General features: G+C 65.6%; 3 protein-coding genes across 5 annotated transcripts; 2 read left to right on the forward strand and 1 right to left on the reverse strand.

Annotated features, from left to right (window-relative positions):
* Positions 1-135: 135 nt before the first annotated feature.
* PCSK4 (proprotein convertase subtilisin/kexin type 4) lies at positions 136-6,184 on the reverse strand. The gene is made up of 15 exons (XM_039733114.1): positions 5,928-6,184; positions 5,416-5,520; positions 5,240-5,335; positions 4,560-4,688; positions 3,540-3,616; positions 3,351-3,439; positions 2,773-2,945; positions 2,486-2,698; positions 2,201-2,301; positions 1,838-1,941; positions 1,625-1,742; positions 1,293-1,463; positions 1,003-1,127; positions 668-787; positions 136-596 (listed from the first exon to the last, which is right to left on the reverse strand). Exons 1-15 carry the CDS (start codon positions 6,129-6,131, stop codon positions 208-210), a joined length of 2,214 nt encoding a protein of 737 aa, XP_039589048.1. The 5' UTR covers positions 6,132-6,184; the 3' UTR covers positions 136-207.
* A 71-nt stretch (positions 6,185-6,255) lies between these two features.
* On the forward strand, positions 6,256-10,839 carry REEP6 (receptor accessory protein 6). The gene is made up of 5 exons (XM_039733058.1): positions 6,256-6,453; positions 8,373-8,466; positions 8,679-8,817; positions 9,345-9,513; positions 10,703-10,839. Exons 1-5 carry the CDS (start codon positions 6,339-6,341, stop codon positions 10,750-10,752), a joined length of 567 nt encoding a protein of 188 aa, XP_039588992.1. The 5' UTR covers positions 6,256-6,338; the 3' UTR covers positions 10,753-10,839.
* Positions 10,840-10,887: 48 nt separating this feature from the next.
* On the forward strand, positions 10,888-12,244 carry CUNH19orf25 (chromosome unknown C19orf25 homolog). 3 transcript variants are annotated; one of them, XM_039733101.1, is made up of 3 exons: positions 10,888-11,261; positions 11,783-11,957; positions 12,025-12,244. In XM_039733101.1, the coding sequence occupies exons 2-3, from the start codon at positions 11,810-11,812 to the stop codon at positions 12,204-12,206; spliced, it is 330 nt and encodes a 109-aa protein (XP_039589035.1). In that variant the 5' UTR covers positions 10,888-11,261; positions 11,783-11,809; the 3' UTR covers positions 12,207-12,244. The 3 variants fall into 3 exon arrangements, with proteins under 3 accessions (XP_039589035.1, XP_039589026.1, XP_039589017.1); XM_039733092.1 differs by having other exon boundaries at positions 11,175-11,226; XM_039733083.1 differs by having other exon boundaries at positions 11,212-11,232.
* The last annotated feature ends 195 nt before the right edge of the window (positions 12,245-12,439 follow it).

The raw sequence follows: 12,439 nt of genomic DNA on the forward strand, positions 1-12,439 counted from the left end.
GAAAGGGCACAGGGCTGTGGCCCCTCGGGAACGGCTCTGTCCCCCACCACGCCTGTCCCCCCGCACAGCTGGACAGGGGTGGGAGCATCCCGGGAGGGGAATCACCCTTGGAGGGGGCGGCTGGAAAGAAAACAACCGGTTTATTTGGGAAGGCAGGCACGATCCCTGCTCCCTCCCGGGCTGTCCCTGCCGCAGCCCGGGCTGGTGTCACTCTGTCCTCCTGGCCTGGGGACAGCACCGAGCTCCTCTGCCAGCACGGAAAGCCACTCGGTAGACGGGGTACAGCACGCCTGCCATGAGCAGGGTGCTGCAGGCGAGGACAGTGGCAATCACCAGCTCCCTGCGCAGCCCCGCCGCGCCGGGGGAGCCCTCTGCAGGCGGCTGGCAGGTGCGGGTGACATCCTGCAAGGTGTGGCCGGAGGGACAGGATGTGCAGTTGTTGGCCGAGGGGCCCTGGCAGGTGTAGCAGGAGGGGTGGCAGCTGGCACACACGAGGGCGGTGTCCCTGGGGGTGGCACGCCGCGCCCGGCCGTAGTAACGTGGGGGGCAGTAGGACAGGCAGGAGCCGTGGTGGGTGTACAGGGAGCTGCCACAGTCTGTGGAGAGAGGCTGGGGTGAGGCCCTGGGGACCAGAGCGTTGTCACTGTCCCCCCAGAGCCTGGCTCACCCTGGCAGGCTCCCTGCTCGTCCCTCCTGAGGCACTCGTCAGTGGCGGTGGCAGCGGAGCGCCTGGCTGGCATGTCCTCGTCCGTGCCATGCAGGTGCAGGGTGAAGCTGGTCAGCTGGCCTGGGCACAGGAGGGACAGGGGCTGCAAACTTTGGGGTTGTGTCCTGCTCCCGACCCTGTGCTGGCCAGGGAGACCCTCAAAGCCAACAGAGGCGGGCTCGTGGCCAGCAAGGAGAAGCCAACAAATTGCCCATCCAAGGGTGGGGGAAGGAAGAATGACGAAACACAGGGTGACCCCAGTAAAAATGGGGTTCACCCCCCCATGAGGCACCCACCTGTGTTTTGGGCATCACCCCTGTTCTCCAGCTGGAGGGTCCAGATCCCCTTGGGGTTCTCATCCCAGAAGTGAGTGGACATGAAGGTCCAGTCCTTGTAGCCGTCCTGGCTGGTGTCGTAGGGGCTGGAGGAGGAGAGCAGAGCTGGGAGTGCCTGAAGGGTCACCCTGTGCCTGCTCTGAGGGGGCACTGCCACGTGGCAAAGGTCCAGAGGAGTTTTGGGCCCAGTGAGCCCCTTTTTGGGAGCCCTGGGGAGGCTGAGAGAGCCCTGGTGCTCCCTGTGTCCTTACCGCACTGTCACCAGCGTGGACGTGGTCCCCATGGGGCTCCTCAGAGCCACCACCAGGTCCCCCCTGCGGCTGTAGCTCAGGGACAGCTGCACCTGGACGTGCTCCAGGGAGCGGATGCTCTCGGAGCAGGAGGAGACATCCGTGGACACGGTGAGCTTGGGGCCGATGTCCCTGCCGAGGACGAGCTCGGTGAGGGCATTCCCCCCCTGCCATGGGTGTTCTGCCCTCCCTCGTGGCCTCCAAGCATAGCAGACCCACATTTTGGGTCCCTGTGCCTGTGGTGGGCACAGCAAGGCCCTGTGGGAGGCTGGACTGGGGTCACTGTCCCTTACCTGGGGACCTGGCCGGCCTGGACCGAGCACTTCTGCTGGGGCCGGGTCCCTGTCCACGTGGCGGCCGCCTGCACCAGCAGCCCCGCGTCCAGCAGCCCGTAGCCGTAGTAGTGGCTCACTGGGACACGGGTGCACCCAGAGAGGGACCCGTGAGTCCCTCGGTGCCACCAGAGGCTGCCGGGAGGGGTCTGAGGGGCCGAGCCCTGCACTCACCCCGGCGCCCGACGCCGTTCTCGGCCCAGTCCTCTGCCTGCAGGTGAGCGGGTTTGGAGGCCCTGATGATCAGGTGCTGCAGGTCACGCCAGGTCAGGGCTGGGCTGGAAGCAAGGAGGATATGGGACAGAGGTCTGGGTTCATTTTTGAGGGGGAGATTTGGCTCTTCTAGGCTGGGTCAAGTCTGGGCCCAAATTGATCCCACCATGATCTGCCTCAGTGTCACAATGGGAGCAGAGAGCTCCAGGGAACGCCTCTCCTGCTCTCCCATGGCCTGGGGAAAGGCCATAACTCTGCACCCCAGCCTTCCTGCTGCCCGTCCCTTTCTCATCCCTGGGCCGTGTCCCTCTCAGTGTCACCTACTTGGCCTCCAGTGCCAGGGCCACCATGCCTGCGGCCAGCGGGGCCGAGGCGGAGGTGCCGGTGTGTTTGTCTGTGCAGCGGTGGTGCAGGTCAGTGGTCACCTGGGGGGACAGAGGAGTCTCAGGACTGTTTCCAGAACAGCTGCCTGAGGTTGAGTACCTTCAGCACATCCTCCTTCCAGGTCCCTTTGAGCTGTTGAGGCTCTACACAGACACCAAGCCAAGCAGGACTGGGACCAGCCCAGCCCCGGAGCTGCTGCTGTGGCAGAGCTCTCGTGGCACTCACAATCTGCACCTTGCTGGTGGTCCTGCTGCTGTAGGTGGTGGTGAGGATGGCGGGGCAGCTCTCGCTGTAGAGGGGCCGGTGCCCGTCGCCCAGCACGCTGCCCACCGACACCGTGTAGATGCTGTTGGTGTACCCGTCGCAGTTGCAGTTGTCGTAGTTGGTGCCACCGTTGCCTGAGGCCCAGATGAAGATGGAGCCGAGCCCGCCCCGTCCCTGTTGAGGAGCAGAGGGGGGTGAGCAGGGTGTCCTCGTGTCCCTGCTGTCCCCGAGGCCAGGGCTGGGCTCACCTGGACGACTCCTCTGTGGAAAGCGGCGGCGGCCAGGACGCCGGGCCCGTCCACCGTCCTGCCGTCGTCCTCGGGGCCCCAGCTGGCGCTGTAGATGTGGATGTACTGGGGCTGCAGGCTCAGGGCCTGCGCCTCCACGATGTCCATGATGGAGCCGTCCAGCATCCTCACACCTGAGGGCAGGGAGCTGAGCGGCCGAGGTGGCTCCGAGGGGACAGGAGCCACGCAGGTGCCACACGGGGAGGGCCTGGGGACACCCTGCCAGGCCCCCCCTCAGAGCTCTGAGGCGCTTTCACATGCCCCTGCCCTAAGGAGATCAGGCCCCCACGGGTCTGTGCCCTTCCTAAATCTCCTCGTTAAGCCTTTTATAATTAAGCCCGGGGAGTGCTCCCAGCTTTTAACCCCCTTTGCCACCCTCAGTTCCAGAGCGGAGCCTGAGCCTGCCCTGCTGGGTGCTGGGCTGAGCATCAAACCCCCCGGGGCAGCACCCACCCTGCCACCCCAGAGCAGCCCCCGTGGGCTCCTGCATCCCCACAGGGGGCTGCAGCTCATTTCCCTGCCCTGGAGGAACCTCTCACCTCCGATTTTGGCGTTGTAGGCGACGCCTGCACCGCAGATCCCGTTGTTGGCCACAGCTGCCACTTCCCCTGCGCAGCGTGTCCCGTGCCTGGGGGCACAGAGGGACCCTGTGAGGGGTGGGGGGCCTGGGCCAGCCCCGGTCCCCCCGGAGCTGACCCCCCCAGCGTGGGGAGCTGGGCAGGACCCACCAGTTCCTGTCGCTGTCGCTGTATCGGGGCTGGGGGTCGGGGTCGTTGCTGTTGAAGTCGTAACTTGCCAGCGGGTCCTGTTACACAGCGAGGTGCCAGCGTGAGCCCAAGGGCCCGCGCAGGGCTGTGACAGCTTGGCACAGGCGCCTGGCACCCAGCCTGGCGCTGGCACTGCCTGCCAGCTCTGGGGACAGCGGGGCCCCTCCGTGCCCAGAGCTGCAGCTGAACCGAGTCCTGAGAGGGAAGGGAGCACCAGGAGGGGCTGAGGGAGCTGGGGAGGGGCTCAGCCTGGAGCAAAGGAGGAGCAGGGGGGACCCTGTGGGTGTGCACAGCTCCTGGCAGGAGGGGACAGCCGGGAGGGTCAAGAACAAGAGGGAACACTCTGCACAGCCCCTGGCAGGAGGGGACAGCCGGGAGGGTCAACAGAACAAGAGGGAACAGCCTCAGGCTGTGCCAGGTGGGACAGCAGCAGGAATTTCCCCAGGGAAAGGGGGGCTAGGGAGGTTTGGTGTGCCCAGCCCTGGAAGGGCTGGAGGTGGAACTCAGTGCTCTGGGCTGGTGACAAGGTGGGCACAGGTTGGACTCAATGATCCTGAAGCCCTTTTCCAGCCCCAGGGACCCTGGGGTTCTGCACAAAGAGGTGGAAGCAGCCCAGCTGACAGAGCCCAGTGTGCCAGTCACCCGGGGGTGACCCTGGGTGGCCACACGGCCCTGGGAGAGGAGCCACGAGCCAGGGCAAGGCTGGTGTTCCACACCCCCAGGCCTGCCTCTCCCTCCCCGGGCAGCCAGGAGCGCTTTCCAGCCGTACTGGCTCTGCAGCTTGCTGTAATTACACCTCTCTGGGGGCTCCAGAGCTGTACAAGTTCTAACATTTCCTCCCAGTGAGATTGCACTGTGGGAGGCTCCAAACCTTGGATCCAGCCCTGGCGAGGCCGAGCCCCCTCCGCACAGTGCCAGGGCTGGGGTGAGGGCACTGACCCCCCCTCCCTGCAGGAGCAGCTCCCTGGACCCCCTCGTTACGTAGTTGGCAGCCAGGTCGGGATGATCCTTCTCCAGCCCGTCATCCAGGACAGTCAGCACCACCCCCAGCCCCGTGTAGCCTCTGCTCCAGGCCGTGAGGATGTTCAGGTCGGGGTGGATGTCGTTGTTCTGGAAAAGAGATTAAATTTGATCGGGGTCACCTCGGAGGAGTGCTGAGCTGCTGGCTCATCACTGCCGGGGTTAGCTTGCTTTGTGTCTGGGGAAGGGCAGTGCCAGCGCTCAGGGAGGGGTCCTGCCCCTCTGCTCAGCCCTGCTGGGGTGCTGGGCCCCGCTCTGGGCTCCTCAGGACATGGGCTGGGCCCAGGGGAGGGTCACAGAGCTGAGGAAGGGATTGGAGCAGCCTGACAAAGAGAAGCTGAGGGAGCTGGGGCTGCTCAGCCCTGCACGTCCCTGTCTGCAGGGAGGGCCCAGAAATGGCACCAGAGGAACAGGCAGGGGCAGATCCCAGGAATTCCCCCTGCACAGGAGGAAGAACTTCTCCCTGCCCAGAGAGCAGAGGGGCTGTGGGGTCTCCCTGACTGGGGATACCCCGGAACAATCCCGAGCCCATCCCCAGCCCTCGGGGGTGGTGCCGAGCAGGGAGGGGGCACTGGAGCGCCACTGGTCCCCTCCACGCCGTGGCTGGGGTGGGGATTAGAGGGGCAGGAGCCTGCTCTCACCATGTACCACTGCTTGGGGAACCAGGGGTCCGTGGGCACCACGCCCGTGCCCCTCTTGGAGCGCCTCTTCAGCGTCTGCTGCTCGAACCACAGGACCTGGGCGGGGAGCGGCGCCGTGGGTGGCGGGCACTGCCTGCCCGCGGCTGTGCCCTGGCCCCCCGTGCCCTCCTGCCTACCTGGGGGTCCCTGCTGAGCCGCATGTGCCACCCCCAGTGCCTGCTCAGCGCTCTCTGCCTGGTGCCGCGCTGGCTGAAGTGGTAGAAGGGCTCTCCCTCCATCACCTGCGGGCACCAAGAGCTGCTCTGAGCTTTTCCGGGGGGCAGCGGTGCCAGCCTGGCGCCGGCTGAGGGGCTCAGGGTGGTGAATTGGACACCGCGGTGCAGGACAAGCAGGAAGGGGCACTTGGGGACAGGAGGGAGTCCTGGGGAGGGCTGGGTGCCCTTGGGGGTCCCTTGCTGACCCCTGCGTGCTCAGAGACAGTTTGCTCTGAGGGTTGGGGGATGCTGGGACAACATTCCCAGACCCCCAGGACGTGTTTGAAGGGAAATGTTGGATGGGGCTTGGCGCAACCTGGCCTAAGGGAAGATGGGACAGGGAAAGGGGACCAACAGTGGCCACACAGGGCGGGTACGAGCAGGAAAGTGGGGCCAGGGGCACACGGGGTGGGCTGGGCCCGCCCGGGCCGCACCTGGCCCAGGAAGAGCAGCCCGTGCCGGCGGGCCAGGGCCCGCGCGTCCCTCAGCCCCGCCGCCACCCGCACCGCCCAGCTGCTCAGGTAGACGCGGGGCTTGGCGGGGCTCGGAAGGGCGGTGGCGGCCACCGCCAGCAGCGCGAGCAGCACCGGGAACAGCGACAGCGCCAGCGCCGGGCCTGGCCCGGGCCGCGCCGCCATCAGCCCGCTGCGCGCGCTGCCATGGCAACGGCGTCCGCCCCGCCCTCCGCACGGCCTCGCCTGATTGGCCCGCATTCACCCCCGCCCCGCCTCCAATTGGCCACGCCCCTCCGCTCGGCACCGCCGGCCACGCCCCCGGGCGCTCTGACCGGGCGCGGGGTCGGGGCCGCTCCGGGGCCGCCGCTCGCGATCACCGGCACCGCCGCCATGGCCGCCGTGCTGCAGCGCCTGGAGCGCTTCCTGCACAGCCCCGGGCCCCTCGGCGACCTGCTGGCTCGCCTGGAAGCGCGCACCGGCGTCCAACGGCTCTACCTGGCCACAGGTGCGACCGGTACCGCGGGGCCCCCCCGCTTCTCCCGTGCTGTGTCCTGCTCGCCCGGGCCGTGGGGCGCCTTGGCAGCCGCTCAGCGTGGCTCTGGGCTCGGCACGGGGGCACGGGGAGGGCGGGCAGGCAGGTTTGGGGGTCGTGCTGGGAGGGGGCGGGGGGTGCCTGGGTGACATCGCTGTCACCGCGCTGCCCTCGCCTTCCGCAGGCACAAAATCCCCAAATCCTGAAGCTCGCGGGGTCCGAGTGTCAGAGGTGGCAGAGAGACCCTCGAGGTCCCCATTTTGGGTGAGCCCCCAGACGGTGGTGGCTCAGAGCGGGCGCTGGGGATGGCAGCTCGTCCCCGTGCCCCACTGGTGGCACCGGGAGGACCCGGCCTTTAACCGGATCCCTGTTGTTCATTAATGAGGAGCCAGCCGGACTCTCCCCCGGGATCCTCCTACTGGATCCGTCTCCTCTGACCCTCGGCCCTGTGCCCTCTCTGCCAACTTGAGCTGGCCTCATCCACGTGTTCTGATTTCAGATTTCATATCAAACCTCTCAGGGCTTCCCTGTTTCCCGTGTCCCTGCAAGCCCTGGGGCTCCAGGTGGGATTTCCTGGCCCTTCCCCTGCAGCAGGGCTGGTGTTCCCACTCTGGGGGGAAAAGTGTCCGTGCAGGAGCACGTGCTGTGTGCAGGTGTCACTCAGGATCCCTGGTGCCACTCAGGGATCTCCCAAGCAAAACAATCCCGGGGGTTTGGTCAGGCTCAGCCGTGATGGACTTGTGGGGTAGAGCAAGAGTGGACACAGCAAAAAGGGATGGTTCTGCATTCTGCATCCCCGTCCTGGAAAGGAGAAGCTGTCGCTGAACTAAAAATTCCTGATTTCTCCCTCCCTAATTTGTGTTTGAACCACGGGCTGGGGTTTGGAGCAACCTCTGGGCAGCACCACCTGTGACTCCCTCAGCAAAGCCTTTCCCTGGGCTTTTGCTGTTACATAAATTTCTCCGGGGGTTAAAATCCTGCGAAATCCCTTCTAAGGCTCTTGGGGAATGAAACCCAGCACTGCCTGGACCTGCCTGCCCTCCTTGGAGGGAGCTTTGGGACCGCTCCAAAGCCACGCTGCTGCTGCCCGTCTCCCGGGAAAGACCCGGAGCTGTGGGTGCCCGGATCCGGAGCTCAGCCCAGGAATGCTGCAGCGAGCAGAGCCGGGATTATCCACGCTCCGAGCCCGAGCGAGGCCTTTAATTCACCCTACAGACAGGTTAATTCCCAGCTTTCTTGCTGCTGCTGGAATTTGTTCCGGTGCTGGGCTCCATCCCGAATATCCCTGAGGTTTCCTGCCCTCTGAGCCCTGCTGACAGCGGGGTTCTGCCGTGGTTTCCCCCCCAGAATCTCCCTGTCCCACCTTCCCCACCCAGCCTCCTGCGAGCATCCGAGCACAATTAATTAATTGAACGATCTAATTGAGTAGCAGCGGGGTTGGATCGCCGCTCCCAGGGGAGCCAGCGGTGCCGGGAGCCCGATCCGGGAGCAGGGCTCGTCCTCGAGCCGCAGCTCGGGGAATGCCGAGCGGCTCCGGGGGACGCGAGCGGAGCCTTGACTTTGGACCGTGGCTGTTCTCGGCGTCTCCGGCTCCTGGCGCCCTGGCCCCGCGCCAGGGGAGAAATCGAGGGTGGTAAAGTCCCATCCGAGCCAGGGGAGGGGACAGGCGGTGACAGCAGTGGGTCAGGGGTCCCTCGGGGAGGAGCGGGGAGGAGCTCGCTCCGTCGAGCGCCTCAGCGGCGTGGAATTAACGGGGGGTGGAATTAACGGGGGGTGGTCGTCACCCCCCGGAACACGCCCGCTCCCGCTCTGGGATGAGGACCCCGCTCAGCAGAGCCAGCGGGGCCGCCCCTGGTGGCAGCAGGCTCCAGAGCGTCCCCTGTGCCCCGCAGGCTCCGTGGCTTTCCTGGGGCTGTACCTCATGTTCGGCTACGGCGCCTCCCTGCTCTGCAACATCATCGGCTTCGTGTACCCCGCCTACGTCTCGTAAGTACCTGTCACACACCTGGAGAGCGCTCCCCGCCCTTTGCTGGGGGTCTCCCTGCTCACCCAAATGGCAATCATGGCTGGGAAGCTCTTGAGACCTTCCTGGAAGGGCTGGACCGTGCCAGGGCAGGGGGTGTGGAGATTGGGGCAGGTGGAGCCGAGCCAGGGCTGCTGCAGCCGTGTCCTCCCCTCCTCCCCCTGTCCTGCCGCAGCATCAAAGCCATCGAGAGCAACAGCAAGGAGGATGACACCATGTGGCTCACCTACTGGGTGGTCTACGGCGTCTTCAGCGTCGCCGAGTTCTTCTCTGACATTTTTCTCTACTGGTTCCCCTTCTACTACGCCGGGAAGGTGAGGGCTGTGCCGGCTGCTCCTGCCCGGGGCTGGGCGGGGGGAGCTGGCTGTGGTGGCGATGCCCAAAGAGGCTCCCTGGAGCAGAGTTAAAGGAACATTTATTAAAAGGCTTTCAAAGTATTCACCTTGGGCAGTGCAAGAGCCCCGGGTCACGAGTTTTCACACTTTTATAAGTTTTGGTCCTTTCCATATTGGGGTTCATCGTCCAGTTACAGCTCCAGGTTGTGCAGTCCCATCCTCTCAGGTTGCTCTCCTCCATTCCCTGTTGTTTGCACTTTTTGGGGTGAAGCTGGAGCTGTGTCCTTGGTTTTGGGCTGGAAAAGGATTGTTCTGTGTGACTGAACTGTGAGGAGAGCTGCTGACACTTCCTATAAAGTTCAGAGTTATTCACCAATGCAGTCCAGAGTCTGGAATACATGAAAGCCAAACTTAGGGCATCAGAGGGGCTGCACCCAGCCCAGACCCTGGGAGCTGCAGTGGGCCAGCCTTGGGCTGCAGCAGCTGAGCCCCTCGTGTGCCCGCAGTGCCTGTTCCTGGTGTGGTGCATGGCCCCCGTGCCCTGGAACGGCTCCCAGCTCATCTACCACAGCGTCATCCGCCCCTTCTTCCTCAAGCACCACCAGGCCGTGGACAACATGATGGGTGACATCGGCACCAAGGCCCTGGACGCGGCGTCCTCTGTCACCCGGGAAGGTACCTCCAGTCCCCCTGTCCCTCCCCCTGCTCCGTGTCCAGCTTTTCCCAGCGCGGGGCCGTGGGCAGCTCGTTAATTACCGGCGGGTGATTATTTCCCGGTGCCCGTGGGCATCCCCAGGGCACCGTCCCCTGTCTAACCTCTCTCTCCTCTCTGCTGCACGGTCCAGTCCTGCACACTCTGGCCAAGAGCAGAGCCCGGCTGGCGGCCACGGTGGCCCCGCAGCCCAGCCTGCCCGTAGGTACCGAGGGGCCGGGCCGGGCCCCGTGGCACCAGCCCTCTGTCCCGCGGCGTGGCTAGAGCAGGCGCTGCCCTCCTGCTTCTCCCTAGGCAGAGCGTGTCCGTGTGTCCGTCCATTGTCCATCCGTGTGTACATTGTCCGTCCATTGTCCATCCGTGTGTCCATTGTCCATCCATTGTCCATCCGTGTGTCCATTGTCCATCCCTGTGTCCATCCCTGTGTCCATCCCTGTGTCCATTGTCCATTCCCGTGTCCATCCCTGTGTCCATCCCTTTGTCCATCCGTGTGTCCGTCCCTGTGTCCATCCATTGTCCATCCCTGTGTCCATCCGTGTGTCCATCCCCGTGTCCATCATTGTCCATCCATGTGTCAATCCCTGTGTCTGTCCCTCTGTCCCTTGTCCATCCATTGTCCATCCCTGTGTCCATCCATTGTCCATCCATCTGTCCATTGTCCATCCCTGTGTCCATCCCTGTGTCCATCCATTGTCCATCCATCTGTCCATTGTCCATCCATTGTCCATCCCTGTGTCCATCCATTGTCCATCCCTGTGTCCATCCATTGTCCATCCATCTGTCCATTGTCCATCCCTGTGTCCATCCCTGTGGCCATCCATTGTCCATCCCTCTGTCCCTTGTCCATCCATTGTCCATCCCTGTGTCCATCCATTGTCCATCCATCTGTCCATTGTCCATCCCTGTGTCCATCCCTGTGTCCATCCATTGTCCATCCATCTGTCCATTGTCCATCCATTGTCCATCCCTGTGTCCATCCCTGTGCCCACGTGCCCCTTAGCGCTGCTCCCTCCGAGCCCCCCAGGGTTGGGGCGGGCTGTCCCGGCTGTCCCGGCTGTCCCGGCTGGCCTGGCTGTCACCGCCGTGCTCAGCGGGGCCGGGACACCGGGCACTGCCCGGGAACGGGGACTAACGCCGTCCGTGTCTCCGCAGGCGTCAAAACATCCCTGAACCTGGCAGATTTCGTGCAGAAGGTGAAGTAAGAGGGGCACCGGGGCCACCGGTACCGGCACTACAGCCCCGGTACCGGGACCAGCACCGGCACTGCGCTCCCGGTACTGGTACCAGCACCCCCCGTTCTGCACCGAAGTTCCCCATACCGGCACTACAGACGCCGGTACCGGCACCACGCTCCCGGTACCGGTACCGGCACCCTCCGTTCTGGCACCGAAGTCCCCCGCACAGACTCCGGTACCGGCACCGCGGCCCTGCTGACGGTACCGGCCAGCCCGGGCCGCACCGCCCGGGGTCGCGGCTTTCTCCGGTCCCACTCTGTTGTTCCTCCGTTCCCCCGTGTCCCAATAAACGCCGGTGCCCGCCCAGCGCCGCTCCCGTCCCGCCTGTTCCGCGACCCCGCGCGGCGCCTTTAAGAGCGGCGGGGGCGGAGCCTTGGGGAAAGGGGCGGGGTTTTCTCGATGACGTGTCCGGGGTGTGGCGGAAGTGCGGCCGGAACAGAGGTGTCGGTCTGTCTGTCCGTCTGCGGTCCAGGGGGGTCCGTCTGTCCTCTGGGAGGCTCAGGGGGCTCTGTCTGTCTGTCTGTCCGGGGGCGGAGGGGGCCGGTTTATCTGTGCGGGGGTGGGGCTCTGTCTGTCTGTCCGTCCTGCGGCGGGGGTGGGGGCAAGGCGGGGTCTGTCCGTGTCCGTCTGTCTGTCCGTCCAAAGGGCGGGGTGATGGAGTCGGTCTGTCTGGGGGGGAAGGGAGTCGGTCTGGGGGAGGGGGCCAGCACAGGGGACCCGTGTGTGTGTTTGGGAGGCAGGCAGCTGTCTGTCTGTCTGTCTGTCCGGAGGGGAAGGTGGGGGGGGTGTTCTGTTTGTCCATCCGGGGGGCACAGTGAGTGGGCTCTGCCTGCTGCGGGGTGTCCGTCTGTCTGTCCAAAGGGCAGCACAGGGGGTCTGTGGGTCTGTCCGTCTTGGGGGGGATAGAAAAGGGGAGGGGAGGTGTGCGTGTGTCTGTCTGTCTGTCTGTCCGTCCGGGGTGGGGGCAGCGCAGCGCCCTCACCTGCCCCCTCCGCAGCCCCTCCCACATGAGCCCCCGCCCGGGATGAGCTCCAAGGCCAAGCGGGTGCTGCCCACCCGCCCCGAGCCCCCCAGCGCCGAGCAGATCCTGGCCGACGTGCAGGGCACGCTGCCCTCCGACCCCGTGTTCGTGCTGCCCGCCGAGCCCCCCCAGGAGCCCGGCCCCGCTCCAGGTGAGCCCCCTGGGGAAGGGGACACGGGGACCCCCCGGCCCCGCTGAGCCCCGGCTGTGCCCGCCAGGCTGCCCCGAGCCCGCGGCCGAGGAGCGGGAGCGGCTCTACCGGCAGGTCCGCTCCTACGTGGGCATGAAGCAGCGGCTGCAGCAGTCCCGGGAGCGGCTGCGGGAGCGGCGCCGGGAGCTGCAGAGGGTCGGGGAGGCGCTGGAGCGCGGCATCGCCGACATGCGGCAGAAGGCGTTCTGAGGGACGCGCCGCGCCGGGGTTTCACCTTCCCAAAGCCGTTTGCATCGGGACGATCCGGATTTGCCAGGATCTCCTGTGCCACCCCAGTGACCTTTTCCCAGGGAGCACCGGCACCCTCCAGGTGGCACTTTCCTGCTGCTGGGACAAAAGCTTGCACCCCTCCTGCTGCCCCTGAACCCTGCCATGTCCCCCGGGGGTGGCACGTCCTCTGCTCCCTACGACTTTTCCCTCTG

The sequence above is a fragment of the Passer montanus genome, unplaced genomic scaffold, assembly GCF_014805655.1.
Source record: "Passer montanus isolate IOZ18808 unplaced genomic scaffold, ASM1480565v1 scaffold112, whole genome shotgun sequence".
NCBI classification, from domain to species: Eukaryota; Metazoa; Chordata; class Aves; order Passeriformes; family Passeridae; genus Passer; species Passer montanus.